This window comes from Equus caballus, chromosome 25 (genome assembly GCF_041296265.1).
Source record: "Equus caballus isolate H_3958 breed thoroughbred chromosome 25, TB-T2T, whole genome shotgun sequence".
Classification (NCBI taxonomy): Eukaryota; Metazoa; Chordata; class Mammalia; order Perissodactyla; family Equidae; genus Equus; species Equus caballus.
This window is the reverse complement of record NC_091708.1, coordinates 19,697,934-19,714,576: the sequence shown is the minus strand read 5'-3', so window position 1 is coordinate 19,714,576 and position 16,643 is coordinate 19,697,934. Positions and strand designations below refer to the sequence as shown.

The 16,643-nt window shown below is 37.6% G+C and overlaps 1 protein-coding gene across 3 annotated transcripts in view; it reads right to left on the bottom strand.

Moving 5' to 3' along the window:
- SLC44A1 (solute carrier family 44 member 1) overlaps window positions 1-16,643 on the bottom strand; it is a 179,488-nt gene that overhangs the window by 51,411 nt on the left and 111,434 nt on the right. For all 3 annotated transcript variants that reach the window (XM_023629816.2, XM_023629815.2, XM_023629817.2), the window contains exons 10-13: window positions 16,018-16,183; window positions 15,121-15,277; window positions 14,351-14,434; window positions 4,369-4,506 (exon numbers count right to left, since the gene is read on the bottom strand). In XM_023629816.2, coding sequence (XP_023485584.1) covers window positions 4,369-4,506; window positions 14,351-14,434; window positions 15,121-15,277; window positions 16,018-16,183 — 545 coding nt within the window. The remainder of the gene's footprint in view (window positions 1-4,368; window positions 4,507-14,350; window positions 14,435-15,120; window positions 15,278-16,017; window positions 16,184-16,643) is intronic.

The following is a 16,643-nucleotide window of genomic DNA, read 5'->3' as shown; positions in this document are numbered from 1 at the left end:
CCTCTATTTATATTTCTCATATATTTACATTTCATTTTATACTATGCTTTATAATGCATATATTAGTAAAAGCTGTATTTATATCATTAAGAAATAAATGCAAATATATTGGGGAAGTGTGCTCTATTATTTTGTTTCTAATAGGATGCATGATGGAGACTCTTGTTCTAGAGGACAAATTATTGGTGATACAGTAGAAGAGATTCCTACACAGGGTAGGATGTGAGAGGCAGGAAGGAAAGGATGCTAGTTTTGGAGTGAGAGCTGTAGATGCGAATCACAGAGTTAATACTTTTTAGTTTTGTGACTCTCAGCAAGTTTATTTAACCTTTTTGAGCATGTTTTTCCATCTTTACAAGACACATAATAGTGCATACATCCCATGATTGTTAAAATAAGCATTCAGAAAGCATTTAACACCGTGCCTGGCAATCTTAGTTTCTTTCTTTCTTTTCCACCATAAATCTTGCATTTATGATGCTCTTTTCCCATGGAATCCATGTTTTCAAAGATTTTGCTTACTAATAAAATAGCATTTTTTTCTTTTATTAATCAAAGCCAAATAAACTGTCAAATAGAATATATAATTAGTGTCAGAAAAAGTAATCAAATAGAGGTCAAATAATCTCACACAGAAGCAAAGAAACTTGAGACTTTGTATTTTTTTTTCTATCGTTTTATTGGGGCAAATATGCAATATCTGCTAGACTTAAAAATGTTTAAATAGCTTGAAAATCTCTATTCTTACCTTTGAGGAACCTACAGGCCAGTGACCACAGGTCACAAGCCACTAAACTAGAGGAGCTAAGGTCCTTTCCCAATCTAACTTACCATTCCATAAAACCACTGGGGCTCAATAGAAATGAAATCCCTCACAGTATCTTTTGCGTTTTTTTACTCAGAGTTTTTTAAACAAAGTTATAAATTTTGAGACAACTGAGAATTTCCATGCAGGTGTAAGAAATAACACAGAATGATTCCATGTACCTTTTACCCTGTTCCTTCCAATGGTAACATCGTGTAAAACAATAGTACAATATCACAACCAGGACAATGATATGGATACAGTCAAGATACAGAACATTTCCATCATCACAAGGATCCTTCACTTTAACATTTTATAGCTACTCCTACATCCCGCAAACACCATCTGTAACTGAGAGACCACAAATCTGTTCTTCATTTCCATAATGTCATTTCAAGAACGTTATATAAATGGAATCATACAGTATTTAATCTTCTGGGATTGGCATTGTTCACATAGCATAATTCCCCCCAAGTTCATCCAAATTGTTGTGTGTATCGATAGTTCATTCCCAACACTGTCTTTTATAATGTTTATTACGATCTATCTAGTTGAACTATCTGATCAGAAACTATTTCTGCACACTAGCAGCCGCTTAGTAATGAAAGAAACTCTTTTCAAGAAAAGATTTAATTGTGTATTCTGTGATCAGAACTATATTTTTTAAAAAATAAAACTAAATCATTTATCTTAGTATGTTGGAAATCCAGAAGACTTTTTTCCTCTTATTTTTCTCCTTTTTGGATTTCTTGATTAAAAAAATGTTTATCTTTCATGGTATTAAAAGTCATTTTTAAAAAAATACATAATTATATTATTCAAAGTTACATCTTTCTGGAAGGCAATTTGGCAATGTCTATCAAGAACCCTGTTATGTACTCTGATTCACTAATTCCACTTCTAGGATTCTGGCCTCAGGAAATAGGTGCAGAAATGGACGAGGATTTATATACAAAGATTTGCCTGTAGCATACCTAAATTAGTAAAAACTTGAGAACAGTTTAAGTGTAAAAACAACCTTGGGGCTTGGTTAAGTAAATGATACAGCAAGTGTACAACTATGTTTAAAACATTTTTAATAAAATAGGAAATGATCATAAAATAATACTAAGTGAAAAGAGGGACACAAAACTGCCTTTTCTACTGGATTTTAAATTCTCTTTATTGACTGGTAGATAACCAGCACCCAGAAGTGCCCCTAGCACATGACTTGTAGGCACTCTATAAATATTTGTTGAATGGATAAAAGGTGAGGTTAAACCTAAAGAAAAAATTTTGACGGACAGGTCACTAGGCTGCTGAAAAACTCAAAGTCAATTTCAAAACCTTGTATTTTATCATCTATATATTTTTCCATCATAAAAGGAAAGCATATTTAATATAGAGAACTTTATCTTATTATGGTAAAGGAAAAGTAGGCATTTGGCATCACTCATATTTTCAATATCTAAAGATAATCATTACTAACACTTCGAGGTATTAATTTTCATTCTTTTTTTAGGCACATTTTTAAACAGTACTGGGACAGTCTAGGAGTTTTACTCAACCTTTTCACTTATATTATATGCATTATCTTATTACAAACTCTTAAAAAACATCATTTAATAGGTGAATAACAGTCTGTTGACTATTATTTCCAACCATTTCTCTATAGCTAGGCAGCAGATTGTTTACAATTAGTCACTATTATAAATAATGTTGTATTTTTCTGTATTTAAAATTATTTCTAACAGTGGCTTACCATCATCAGAATTATTGAATCAACAGACTTTTTTAGATCCAAGGGCAAATTTAATGTCCGTTGAAGAAATTATAGTACTTAGTAATTGAAAACTTAGAAGTCAGACAGACTGAGTTTGAACTCCAGCTCTGCCACATTCTTGCTCTCTAAATTTGGGCAACCTACTCAGCTCTTTAAACTTTGGCTTCCTCCGCTATAAAATGAAGACAATGGTAGCAGCTCACCCTACGGGGGAGGACCAAATACAAATTCCACACAAAGCACTTCCTCAGTACCTGGTGCCCAGCAAGTGTCTCAGGCAGAGTTCACTAAAATCACCCAAATGATCAAATGTTGCCAGTTAGCATAATTTTCTCCCTTATTCCTCCACGTGGCTTCTTATTGCCCTTTTAATTGCTCTGTGTATATATGTTTTTATTTTAAGTTGCTTCATATCTTTCTTAGCAGTAGGGATAAATTATAAAATAAACAAAAAATTTGAAGCCTTCCTGAATTAGCTGCATAGCATATAAATAATAGTTAATAATATTGTCAGATGCTGTACTCAGGCCTCAACAGGGATTAACTCATGCAATCTTCACCAGAAAAAATTTCCTCTTATTGTAAAAATATGACAAAAACAAAGCCAACAGTCATAACATACATTTCACTACAAATTTTCAAAATAACTATCCTCAGAGTTTTATAATTCTTCTTACATGACAATTGCCTAAGAACTTAAAAGCACACTGTGCTATCGATGCCTCTCTAATCAATTTTTTCCTTTTCAAAAATTTTAAAAGCACAGTGGCTGGGGTAACCTAAGCGTTCAGTAGTAAGAGGATATTCAAGAATAGTATTTGATGGAACATTGACCATCATCGTAATGAGTAATTATGAAGATTATCAAAGCAATATGAAAAATGCGTGTGATATAATGTGAAGTAAAAAGGGCAGAAGAAACAGGAATGTATGCTATGACTGTCATAGCACAGAAATATAAAAAACACAGGGAGGGAATATATAAAAATGATAGTTATTAGGTTATAGTGACGGGGTCTTTTCTTAACTCAATTTTTCAAATTTTCTGAATATTTTATGGTTTGAAATACAGATACAATGAAATCCAATTATAATGTTATTTATCATTTCACAGATTTTAATAGTATAGAATAGATGACCTCTTCTCAGACACTTTTAAGGACAGTTTAGTCTTATTCCCTAACAGCTCTATTTTAAAGGGGTTTATATACAGTAACAAGACCGACAGCTAATGTTCATCAAGAGCTTAGAATGTATCCAACAATGTCTTAGATACCCTACATATCTTAACCGGTCTAATCCTCACAGCCCTAGGGGTCGGGCACTACTATTATCTCAACTTTACAGATGAGCAAGCTGAGGCACAGAGTGGTTATGGATCCTGCCTCAGGTCACACAGCTAGTAAGTGACACAGCTGGGTTTACATCCAGGCATTCAGGCTCCAGATGCAGTATCCCTAACCACTACACAGACTGTTTCTTAATTCTTTACAGTTGAAAACATGTAAGGAGAAACATGGGTGTATTACTTAACTGCTCTGTACCTCAGTTTCCCCATCTGTAAAATGAGGCTAATAATAGAACTTCCTTTACAAATCTGTCGTGAGGATTAAATGAGCACAATATATGTAAAATACTTAGAATAGTGCCTGATGAATATTAAGGGCTTTGCAGGTACTTGCTTCATTTTATCTTACTCTTAGTTTTTTGGTAGGCTACATATTTTTGAAATTAAAGAGCAAATATATATGTATATATGCAAAAATTTACTGTATGCCTCAGATAATATACTCGGTCTTACCTTGCCTAGGAATAACATGAAATCCCCGACTGTGTTGATGGCAGCCACTCGCAAAGCATTCTCCACGAGAATGACAAAGGCATCCTTCGCTGAGGTGCAGAAGTTGGTGCTGTTGATAGCTGTGGCTGTGTATGCATTCTGGACAAAAGCAAAAACAATATTTTTACCAATAAACACAATCTTTATTAAGACATAAACCAAACATAGTTAAAGTATAGCTTATAAAAGCATCTCACAGTCAATCCCATGGCTTTGGGGTGAGGTACAGATTAAGATTAAGCAGAAGGAAATAGGAAACATTAAAAAAAAAAATCTAGGGGCAAGCCCCGTGGCTGAGTGGTTAAGTTCCTACATTTCGCTTCAGCAACCCAGGGTTTTGCTGGTTCGGATCCTGGGCGTAGACTTGGCACCACTCATCAGGCCATATTGAGGCAGTGTCCCACGTAGCACAACCAGAAGGACCCCTACCTAAAAAATATATACAACCATATACTGGGGGGATTTGGGGAGAAAAAGCAGGAAAAAAAAAAAAGAAGATTGGCAAGTTGTTAGCTCAGGTGCCAATCTTTAAGAAAAAACCAAAAATCTATTGGTGGTGAGCACGATGCAGTCTATATGGAAACTGATATAAAATAATGTACACCTGAAATTACACAATGTTATAAACCAACATGATCCCAACAACAAAACCTACAATGGTAGAGAGCTTTTTAGCTGGCTTAGTTTTGGTTCTTTAAAAACAATACCATTTATTAAAACTCACACAAATCTTTGCAACCTCCATTAACTTCTTCCCTGTTCTGGTAAATCAAACATAATTTAAGCTTTCCTAGATGTCTCGGGAGCATCTCTGGGTATCAGTGATGCAGGATTATCATTCCAGTGATGCTTTAAAAGTTACACAAATGGGTAAAGGCATCAGATTGCTCTGCTGTTCTACTGGAACTTACCACCTCCTCCTTGGTGCCTTCTTCTCTGCTGTCACTTCTCATGGTTCTTGTTATAGACAGCAGTTTGTTGCCCAACATTTCAAACCCCTTCCTAGGAGGAGGACCCCAAATCTCCTTTGAGAAACCAGTCCTTCTCCATTCTCATAGAGTCTGAGTGGGACTGACACTACCGCTAGCTCCGGGGCCCTGACGGACATAACCCAATCAGCATGTTCTACCACCTGGCCACATGATTGGTTCAGGGATCGGCACATAAACTAATCACAACCAATGAAAATAAAAGATGTTCCCTTCGGGCTTCTGGGGAAATAGAACTTTCTTTTCTCTTCCAGAGGCGTTCCTCACAGAGCCTCTCTCTCTTGTTCCTGGACAGTGAGGTATGAGGGTATGGAACTGCCTTGGCTATTTTGTCAACACAATGGGAAGAACCTGTAGCTGCTGGAGGTCACAGCGTGAAACTGAGGGTGAGGCTAACCTCACGGAGGTCAGAACAGAGAGAAACCAGGGACGTGCACTTAGTGACAACGTTTGCATGATTAGGAACTAGCCAGATTTCTGGACTTTTCAGTTATAGAAGCTAATAAATTGCTAACAATCTCTCCCCTCTCCCTCCCTCCCCCTTTCTCACTCTTTCTCTTTTTTAGGCCAGACTGAGCTGGCTTTCTGTCTTTGTAGTACTGAGTTCCAGCTGACACACTTTGATTCAATTATAGCTGCTTCTGCTGCCCCGTGTCCTCTTTGACCCACTAGTCACAGAGTGATTTTTTTCCCTTCTGTTTTACAGTACATTCTAGAATAGCATTGGCATTTTCTGGGAAATGTGAATAAGTACTATAACCTCAAATACATCTGAGTCTTAGGAAGGGAAAGCATTTGAGCTTTGTGACTAAAACTTATGGTCCTGAGGGATTTGTGGTTTAGTGCTGACCTAAAAAACTACTGGTGAGTCCAAAATGTTGAAGATGCTGGAACACTGCTCGACACAAAGAACTTACTTTACATTGTGTTATCTATTAAGTTTTAAACACTGAGCTTGGGAGAGACAGTCGTTAATTTATGAATGTTCCAACTGTATGCTTGTTAGTTACTGATGAGGAACCTTGGTATGAAGATGAGGTTTGAGTCATCAAAAATTTAATTTGCCATTATATGATTAAATTCGTTGATTAAAAATGCAGAACATTTGAGGGCCAAGGAAAGAGTACTGTACTGAGTAGGTCACTACTTGTGGCCTATTAACTTTTTTCAGTAATGGAGCAGTAGGAAATTATGGTGCCCTTTGAGAAACATAGTATGCTTTAATATATGAAATTCTGTCATGCGAATTAGGGTAATTTATTATCAGAATAGATTACTACATTATGTTTGCAGGTCTTTTTATCTCAAAAGTTAATGTATACAATATTTTAAACAACTCACACTATTAGGTTGTTCTGGAAGCATTCATTTGCTGCTTGTTCTCTTGTATTGTCATTTGCCACTGCTTCTTATCAGTTAAAGACAGCAGGCACCAAACAGTTAACCACCTAACTGCAGTGGTCCACATTTCTTCATCTTCTCCAAAGCTTCTTTTGAAACTTAAATGCCTCAAAGACATCAACATAAACTATACTCCTGGTCTTGTGTAATAGTAAGTCTGTTGAAAAACAGTGGAGAAGAACTTCCCAAGCCTGATCGATTCTCGAAGAACCCGGACTAGTTTCCAGTTCTCACCAGTTCCCAACATCCTCACAAAAAGACCCATTTAGCAATTTATTCTGGAGCAGAGGTAGTCAAACTACCACCCGCGGACCAAATCTGGCCTGCTGCCTACTTTTGTCAATAAAGTTGTACTGGAACACAGGCTTCTTCATTTGTTTACATATTGTTTATGGCTGTTTTCATACTACAATGGCAGAACTGAGCAACTGTGACACAGACTGTGTGGCCTACAAAGCCAAAAATATTTACTATCCGGGCCTTTGCAGGAAAACTTTGCTGCCCCTGTTCTAGAGTATTGCCCAGAATTAATATCAACCTTGTGTATAGTCTATGGAATCCATCTTCTTACCCCTTCTTGAAATATAAACCACATTTGCTCATTTCTAGTCTTTTAGTATCTTTCTCCTCAACTTCCAGTCTTTTAGGATCTTTCCCTATAATTCTTCAGTCCAACAATTGATAAATGTCTATAGTGATCTGAGAGACAACCTCCCCGAAGAGAAGTACCTCATTTCCCGTATTCTAAGACATGATTGAGAGACTAAGGAAACAGTTATTTAATAACAAGTTTTCAGGGGAAAATATCCTACCATATTAACTATGTATATTGACTATGAGATGCTTCCTTAAGTTAAAAAACCATTTTAATGTCTAGAATCAAGGCTATTGGATAACCCATTTACATCAACTAGGTACTGTCTTAAATCTCACCCCCTCAATGAGGACCAATAACACTCTTTCCTATGCCAGTCTACACTTTCCAGTTTGAACATGACTTTCCCTGAAAGAGACAGATGCAAGAGGACCCACACAACTCCAATCACTCTCCTGTGTTATCTTCAGACCAGCTGACTCCAAGAGAGGGCCCAACACTTCCAAACTAAACTATAAAAGCTTTTTTTGTTTGTCCTCATTAATTTTCAGAAGCTTCAGTTTGAGAATTCTTATGATTCCTCCTCTGCCGCTTCTTTCTTCTCTCCCCAACCTGCCCTGCCCATCTATTTTAGAGCAGAAGCCTATTTATTTGTAGATGTGGAAGGAGGCAGCAATGATTTCTTTTCTCCATTCCTCAGTTCCAGGGTTGGATATGCTCATAGAAATTTAGGCTTCTTGGCAATATTCCTACAGATCTATGCAACTCCTTTGTATTCAACCTAACTGAAAAAAAGTAAGTGGATAATTTTATAAGCTCTTTCTCCCATTCCCAAGGCAGGAAGATGAGCTGCACGTGATACACAAAGGCCAAGATGACCTCTTAAGGAAGAAAAATGTGCTACAGATCACAGCAGGTCAGCAAATTTTTCCTCTGCTTCTATACCTCCTAGTCTAAAAGGATTCACGCTAAAGTTCTCAAGAAATTGAGTCATTTATGGTTTTCCCTATTACTGTCCTCTGAACTTTCTGTAGATCACTTAGTTGAGATTTGTTGAGCCCACCTACCTCCTTCTCAGGCAGCCTTCCTGATCTTGAGCTAACCTGCCCACAGGGAGGCATTGATGATTACCATTTAGCCCGTGCTCAGCATCCGCTCTGGCAGGACACAGGCTTCAGACTATTCAACTCCCAAAAGCAAGATAAAAGATGATCACTATCCAGGAATCTTTTAAAAGGATGCCTATTATTAGCTCAACTGCTCACTGGTAACTTCTTGTCTGATACGATATAATGAAAAAGTGGTCATGTGGAAGAAAATATGTTAGGGCAGAGGGTCACCACGCAGGTAACCCAGGCCTGCACAGCTGTCACATTTTCACACCTTCCTTCCTTTCTTCATTTGAGGACCCAGAAATTCTCTTAAAGTTTAAAATCTTTACATAATAACTCAATAGGTGCAAACTAGACAGCAATGGTAGGAAAGGGGAATAGGTATGTGCAACTCTATGTGTGGATCATTATAAATTAACTAAGGGAAAAGGCAATTAAATTATCTTTCTTATTTTGAGTAGGGGATGGAGGAACCACAAAATACAACCTATACTATACATTTCATTCAATTTGGTTCTAAATTCTTAGACGTTTTTAAGGGGTATAAGAATTAAAAATACGTTGCAAATCTTAGATTAAATAGATTATCTTTAAAACCATCACTTGTCTTAGTTTACACTATGATACATAAAAATTTGAGATGTTTGCATATTCTCTACAATAAACTATACTTTAGCTTTCTCTATGTTGCGCACAAGCATGTACATATTTATACGAGAGGCAGTGTGATGTCATGGCAAGAGCGAGGCAGACTTAGATTTGAAACCTTCCTCCACCTCTAGGTCATGTGATCTGCCCAAAGATGCCAGTCTCAATTTTCTCATCTATACAAACAGAGGAAATGAACCTTCCTCAGAGTTGTGGAAAGACACTGATAATTATATAAAGTGTTTAGTATAGTACCAGGTAGTAAGTGCTCAAAAAATATTCTCTACGACTCCCACCCTTACTATGTAGAGAAAAGCTTTATAATAATAAGAGCTTATCAGCTGCAGAGCAGATACCCTCCAGTATCAAACATACTATTTCCAAATAGTGTCAAAGTAAACCAAGGCCTAGCCAGCTCTGGTGGTCTAGTGGTTAAGATCTGGAGCTCTCATTGCCACGGCCTTGGTTTGTTTCCCCGTCAGGGAACCACACCGCCTGTCTGTTGGCAGCTGCCTGTTGCTATGATGCTGAAAACTATGCCACCGGGATTTCAAACACCAGCAGGGTCACCCATGGTGGACAGGTTTCAGCAGAGCTTTCAGACTAAGACGGACTAGGAAGGACATGGCCACCCACTTCTGAAAAAACTGGCCATGAAAACCCTATGAATAGCAGCAGAGCATTACACAGGGTTGCTAGGAGTCAGAATCCACTCCACGGCACTAACAAAAACAAAAAACCCCAAGGTCTGAGTAATCTAATGACCAAAAGAAACAGATTCTAGTTGTAACAATCTCTCTACTTAAAGTGAATTCTATCTGTTAGATTAGATGTACAATCACCTTCATGTCACATTAAGATAAGCACCTGCAGAAACAAAGAGCAGTTCACAGTTCACTCTATTTACAAAATTCTAGCACCTATGCAATAAATAGTTAATGGCTTATTTTAAAAATCTAAAGCTCTTTTTTGAAGCCAGCTGTACTTTCCATGCCATTTGGCCTTGGAACCTGGTTTTGGTTATGGAATTTCATATTGTGCTGCAAAATGACTCTGGCTTACTCTACCTCCCTATCAACACTCTTTTCTACTATTATCCTCTAAATTCTCTCGAGTAGTGACAACAAACTGGTGGCCCATGGACAACTGACATTGTGTGGCCCCAAGACCTATTTGCTCTGGCTGACCCAGAGTTGTTTTTTTTTTTTATTAGCTGTCAACATTTTAACAGCAGGAGATAAAATGCAAACATCCAGAATTCTGGCTTCTCTTGGCAAACTGGAAGAGTTAGAAACCACCTCTAAATTCTCACACGGCAACAACGTACTAGAGCTAAGCAGTGACTGCCTCTTCGGATAGAATGTGAGATCTCCAGTCCCAGTCTCTGCCCCTCTCTGTGGCCTTGGACCCTGCCTGCTGCACTCCTTTACAGGAGTGATGGAACAGAGCGCAGGGGTTGCGCTGTCTAACCCTACTCAAAGACTTTCACTTCAGGTTGCATGCTGATCTTAGAAGTGACAGCAAAAGAAAGGACAGGAGAAAAAAAATGATGCAAAGGGACATTAACTCATTACTAACCATTTGCAAAGAGTACTAGACATAACAGAACTCTAAATGAGAGATTTGCATGTAAAGTGGGAGCCACCATGCCTGGCTGGCCCATGGTAAGTGCTCGATAAATGTTAGTTGGCTTTATAATTAGCATTATTATTTCGCTATACTCCATTGAATACTCTAAACGTAATTTCAGAGAATAAACAGGTGATCAGAAAGAAATCTTTGAAAACTAAGAATGAGAAGGATTTGTCTCATAAGATATTTGAGATATATAATGAAGCTATAATAACGAAATCTTGCAGTACTGGTATAAAAACAGGCAGATCAATGGGACAGCAGAGAAAGTCCTGAGACAGACTGAAGCATGAAATATAAGAATTAGTACATGATTAAATTACATTTCACAGCACAAGGAAGAACACACTACTCACTAACTGGTCCTGGGACAACTGATTAAATGCCAGACAAACAAAAGAGTTAAGTATTTAACAAAAAGTAAACCTCTAACGGACTGTAGAATTATTGGATCTTGAGGTGAGGAAAAACTTTGTAAGCATAAAAGCCAGCTAAGAAACGATAGAAGATAAGTTTGAAAGACCTGACAAGAGGAAAATAAACACCACTGCGCCTTAAAAAATGTAAGAAACCGTGGACGATACTATAGGTTAAGAGTCGCCACGCACTGAGGACTTGCTGTGTCTACGCACATGCTCAGAGCACTGCAGACACTCTCTTCATCCTCACGGTAACGGGCACCACAACACTATCATGATCCCCATTTTACAGATGAGCCCTATAGACTATCAGACTTTACTACATTGAAGTAAAATATTACAAACTTTTTCTCCAAGCTAATAATAAGTATTTTAAGGAAAGTAACTGTTATGTTAGCATGGTGAGATTATGGGTGATGTTTTCTTCTTGTCTTGGTTTTCCAAACTCTTCAGTATTTTATATTACACTTATTTTTAGAGGAAATAGTTATATCTTTAGAACTACCTTGTGGATTATCTTTGCCATAGCTCTCTTATCTGAAAGTAAAACATTGGGAGTTCTTTATAAAACAATAAAATAGGGGCGAGGGGGGGAGAGCAACAACAACACTTACTAGGTCCCTACCAAGAGTCAGGCGCTGAAAGAGCTGATTTATCTGCACTATATTTCATCCCGACCTAAAGCCTATGAGGAGAGGAATATTTCTCTCCACTTTCTGAAGAAGGAAACTGCGACTCGGAGGTGTCACTGACTTGCCAAACAGTTACACTGTTGGGATTGAAACACATCTTCAACATCTGGCTCTCTCCACTGTACATCCCCCAATTATCCATTGCACCTTCTCCAACAAGGCTGTAAAAGCGTGGGCTCAATCCTATGTGTGTGGAAAAAAGGAACTTTATTTTCAGAAAGCAATGAGCAACAGAGATGAAATGAAAGGTGTGAGCCGACTCTGTTGTCCTGGCGCCAGCTATGGCTTGATCTCCAGCAGAGCACGAAGCTCAGAACCACTGAATGTGTGACAGCACCGACAAGGGTGGCCTTCAGGCACATCATACCCTATAGGCTACTGTTGTTTTTGAATTTTAGAAAAGTCTCTGGAGCTCATCTATACAGTGCTGTCATGATCCCCACCACTGAAAGACTTCAAACAGATGGGTGCCCACCCAGCTCTGACACATTCCACAGGAACAAGGGTTAAAAGAATTCCACTGGCAACCGATTCTTATGCTTAACCCGTCATGGCAGGAAGTTTTCTGATGTCTGCAGCATGATGACACAAAGCACCGCTGGCCATGAGTCCCCACATCGCAGCACTTCATGCTCCCAAAGAGAACTCCTAAGTATTAGTTCAGAATCACTCTAAACCTTCGCTCACATATTTGATTTATTACTATTTGAATGCTTCCCTTGAATCTTCAAACATACGCCTACCTAGTGAAGATCCAAAATGGCAAAGACCTGTACAAGAAAGACCAACGTGCAGTTTGCATATACATCTCAGAACCATCTGTGCTAAGTCGTGGACTAATGTTTAGCTTGGGAGGAGCCGAAAACTTCGGATTTTTTCCCTGGTTACCGACCATCTTGACATCACATGATTTGTTTTATTCCTTCAGTATAACTGCACATCTCCCTTTTGAGACTCTTTTTTCGTTTTATATCACCCTATTAGTCTTTTTTAATCCAAATATTCACTGATTAATAACTGATTCAGAAAACATTTAGAGACCACTTACAGTGGACCAGGCACTGTGATGGTTTGTGGAGAGACAAAAATAAGATAAGATCCCTGTCTTAAAGGAGCTGAAAGTCTAAAGGTGGAGATAAAGAAGTAAATAGACCATTTTCATATAGTGTTCTTAGTGTCCTCACAGTGGTGTAAAAGGTCAGTGGAGGGGCTAGGGTAACGAGGCAAGGCTTCTTGGAGTTGATGCTCAGGCGGAATCATTAAGGATCAGTAGGAGTCAGTCAAGCGTTGGAAGGAAGTCATTCCGGGTACATTAAGGAAACTGAGAGCAAAAGGTGCCCATGGGAAGGTGGTAGGAACTGAGAATAGAGAGCTGGGTTTAGTATATCTCTCTGAAGATAACCTCTTTAGTGATGGGTACAAAATGTCATGATGATAATCTTTAGTGCATCCATCAACTTTTTGATAAGGATAATTTGGTCCCAAACCAAATTTTAAAGAACGTAATTTTTCAGATTGCTATGGCTCTTACTAATTATTTTAATAATGACCTCCAAACACTTTACATCCATAGAGTATTATGATCTACAAGAATGTATTTTGCTAATGAAATGTCATACCTACTTTTTCATATTAACCATAGAACTAAAATAAAGCAAACTCCAGGCACGCGCAACACCATGGCCACAAGACTGTCATCCTTTGACTATCCCCAAGTGAATGGAAAGTGCAATGCTGCTCTTCAAACACTTAGAGGTAAATGGTCAGAAAGTCAATTTTTATCTCTGGTCTATTAGATGAGGGCATCAGTACATTAGAATTGATTTTTAGGGAATGGAGAAAAGTAGTAAAAAAAAAAAAAAGAAGAAGAAAAAATAGAGTGCTTCATAGGGAGTCCTACATGCTCAGATACAGAAAGACAGAGACCCAACCCAACCCCTAAGAACCGTTATCCCATAAATATCAATTTCTCCATTTGACCTTAGACATGGCACTTCCTTTGATAACATTTCCCAGGCCAGTACCATACTCTTCGGCAGTTTGGCCAAAACAAAAAAAAGGATCAGCATAGAGAGCACACTAGTTTTTAACAATAGTAGACAGCTGCAAAAAGGAGTAAGTGTCACAAGCGCTTTTCACTATAAAAGAATTAAAGAACTGTGGCTAGAGTAGACAGATTCTTAGAGAAAATCAAAGATGAATTAAGAGATAAATGTCTTTCCTGAAAGACGAACTCTAATGACATTTTATCCATGTATTACAATTAATTAACAATGAACCTTGGTAAGAACATATGTTACTTTTAAAAACATGACTGAAACAGATATACACAATGTACAACACCGTAAGAAAAACGTAACATCTTTCAGTTAAGCTCAATTATTTTAACTTGGAAGAGGAAACAGTGAATGTATCTTTGAAAGTGAATGCTAGATTTATTTTTAAAACATTTTACCTGATTTAAATAATTTAGGCACTTTTCAAGACACCAAAGGCAACAAATGCAAGATTTCAGCACACATCGAGCACAAGCATTTTCCTGGAAAGGGCGAAAAATTGAAAGAATTAAAAACCAAAGAATCAAACCATCATATAGAATATTCCAAATGTTAGACAAATAAATTAAAATTTTAAAAATCACAACTTATGTTTCAAAGCCTCCACACCTACCCTTTTTTCCTTCAAAATGTAATGGCTGCATTATTTTTAATCAATTCAACATTTACTTAGTACCTACTGCATATAAGATACAGTTAGGTATATAAGATCAGCAAGAAAAAAAAGCTAAACATTAAACGAGGTAGAATCAGAACATGATACAGATACCAGTGCTGTGAGAGTGGAGAACAGAGAGAGACGACATCATTTGGGAGACGGGAGGAACCAGGGAAGGTTTCTAGGAAGTGGTGGCACTTCAGTTAAGCTATGTTGAAATGTGTGTTATTTCCACAGTCAAGGACAGGGAAGAGGTTCCAAGGAGGAAGGTGAGTCAACACAGAGGAAGAGAAGCACAGGACACTTTGGGAAACCAGCGACTAGATGGATTTTGCCAGAGCATATGGAGCACAAGAGTTGGAGATAAGGGGGAGGACAGGATTCCACTTTGCAAAGATTCTGAAGAAAACGTTCATAACTGTGGACTTAACATTGTTGGGAGCTTTACTACATGGAGAACTGAGGTCTGGAACGTGCCCACGAAAGTCCAGAGAAGCATTTTCTCCTTACCTTTCCTTTGAGCTGACTGTGAATGTACATAAGGATCATTCGTGGAATTTTCACTAAAGTGATAATGAAAGATCCTTTGGCCACAGTACCAAGGTGGTAACGAATAAGGCGATTCACTGATGCCAAAATAGGTGTAAATGGCAAATTCCTTTTATCCCTGTTTTAAAAATAACCAAAAAGACAATTAAAACAAAGGCTAGACCTGGATGGAAACACAGGAATGGTTTAGAATCCAACGTATTGAAATCTTAGTTTATTTTTCTTATTCTAGCTTTATGACAAAATGGCAAAGTATATACAACAGATGTACGATATAAAATCAGCGTTTTCTTTCTCTATGGTAGTTTCATGGGGTTCTATGCTCTAATACTTCAAGTCAAATAAAACCGTGCTTTGAAAGCTCTTATTAGGAAATACTTATGGAGTTAATTGCACAATCAGAAAATGGAACTTAAAAAGATGTTCAGTGTCGATCTGGCACCTCATTATAAGAGAAAACCATAAGGCCTACAGTTTATATCAGCTCTGAAGTCAGGAAAGCGAGTCACAGCACCTGTTCTCATACAAACAAATTTAAAAGGTTTGTTATCCTTTGATGGACTTTTATATAATGCAAAACTACATAAGATACCACTACAAGATTTAGTCTTCTGCTAAAGGTAATTTAAGTCATGGCATGACCTGCTGTTCTGATTGATTTTTTGAGAAAGTTACAAACAAGTATAAAATAACAACTTCTCATTTTCCTACCTCCCAGAATCGTCCACTGTAACGTTTTGTCATATTTACTTCCAATTACTTTTTAAAGAAATGAAACTCTTACCAGCCTCAGTTCCATTTCCTTCATACGCAATCACTTAGATGATCTTAAGTTTTCTGACCGGTATAAATCCTCACCTAGTAAAGTAGTATGTTACCACAGCTCCCGCCACAGTCATCTGCTGACACGCTAGAATAAATTCGCTGATCCAAATCAGGCCCACCACATGGTACCACCACATGTACTGCAGTGGCCCAGAAACTCTGAACTCCACGAAGCCTTGGTCATTCTGAACAGCGCTGCCTAGGAAAATATCAAGGGAGCAAAGAAGAAGCACATAAAGTATAAACCAAGAAAGAATGGCTATTAAATGTGAGAGATTAATTTCCCCAAACCACAAGCTTTATGATCACAATGCTATTTCATTAAGGCACAAAAATAATTATCACTTGAAAAGTTGTGAAGCCAAACATTGTACAATTAAGCATTTTGTTTTCCCCAAAGGCATCATATATAGCTTTTGAAAGTTGCCCTATTTGAATAGAGTTCTTACATTATCAATTATTTGGTTTAATCTGGTTTAATTATTTGATTGCAGTTACCATTACATTATCAATTATTTGGTTTAGGCATGAATTTTCACACTTTTTCTTTTCAGGGCTATTACTTGTCCAATAAATAAAGATCTGAATTATTAGCAAAGTACAGAAAATTAATATTACATTCAATTGGTGAATGTGTCCTGAATGGCCAGAGAAGTTAC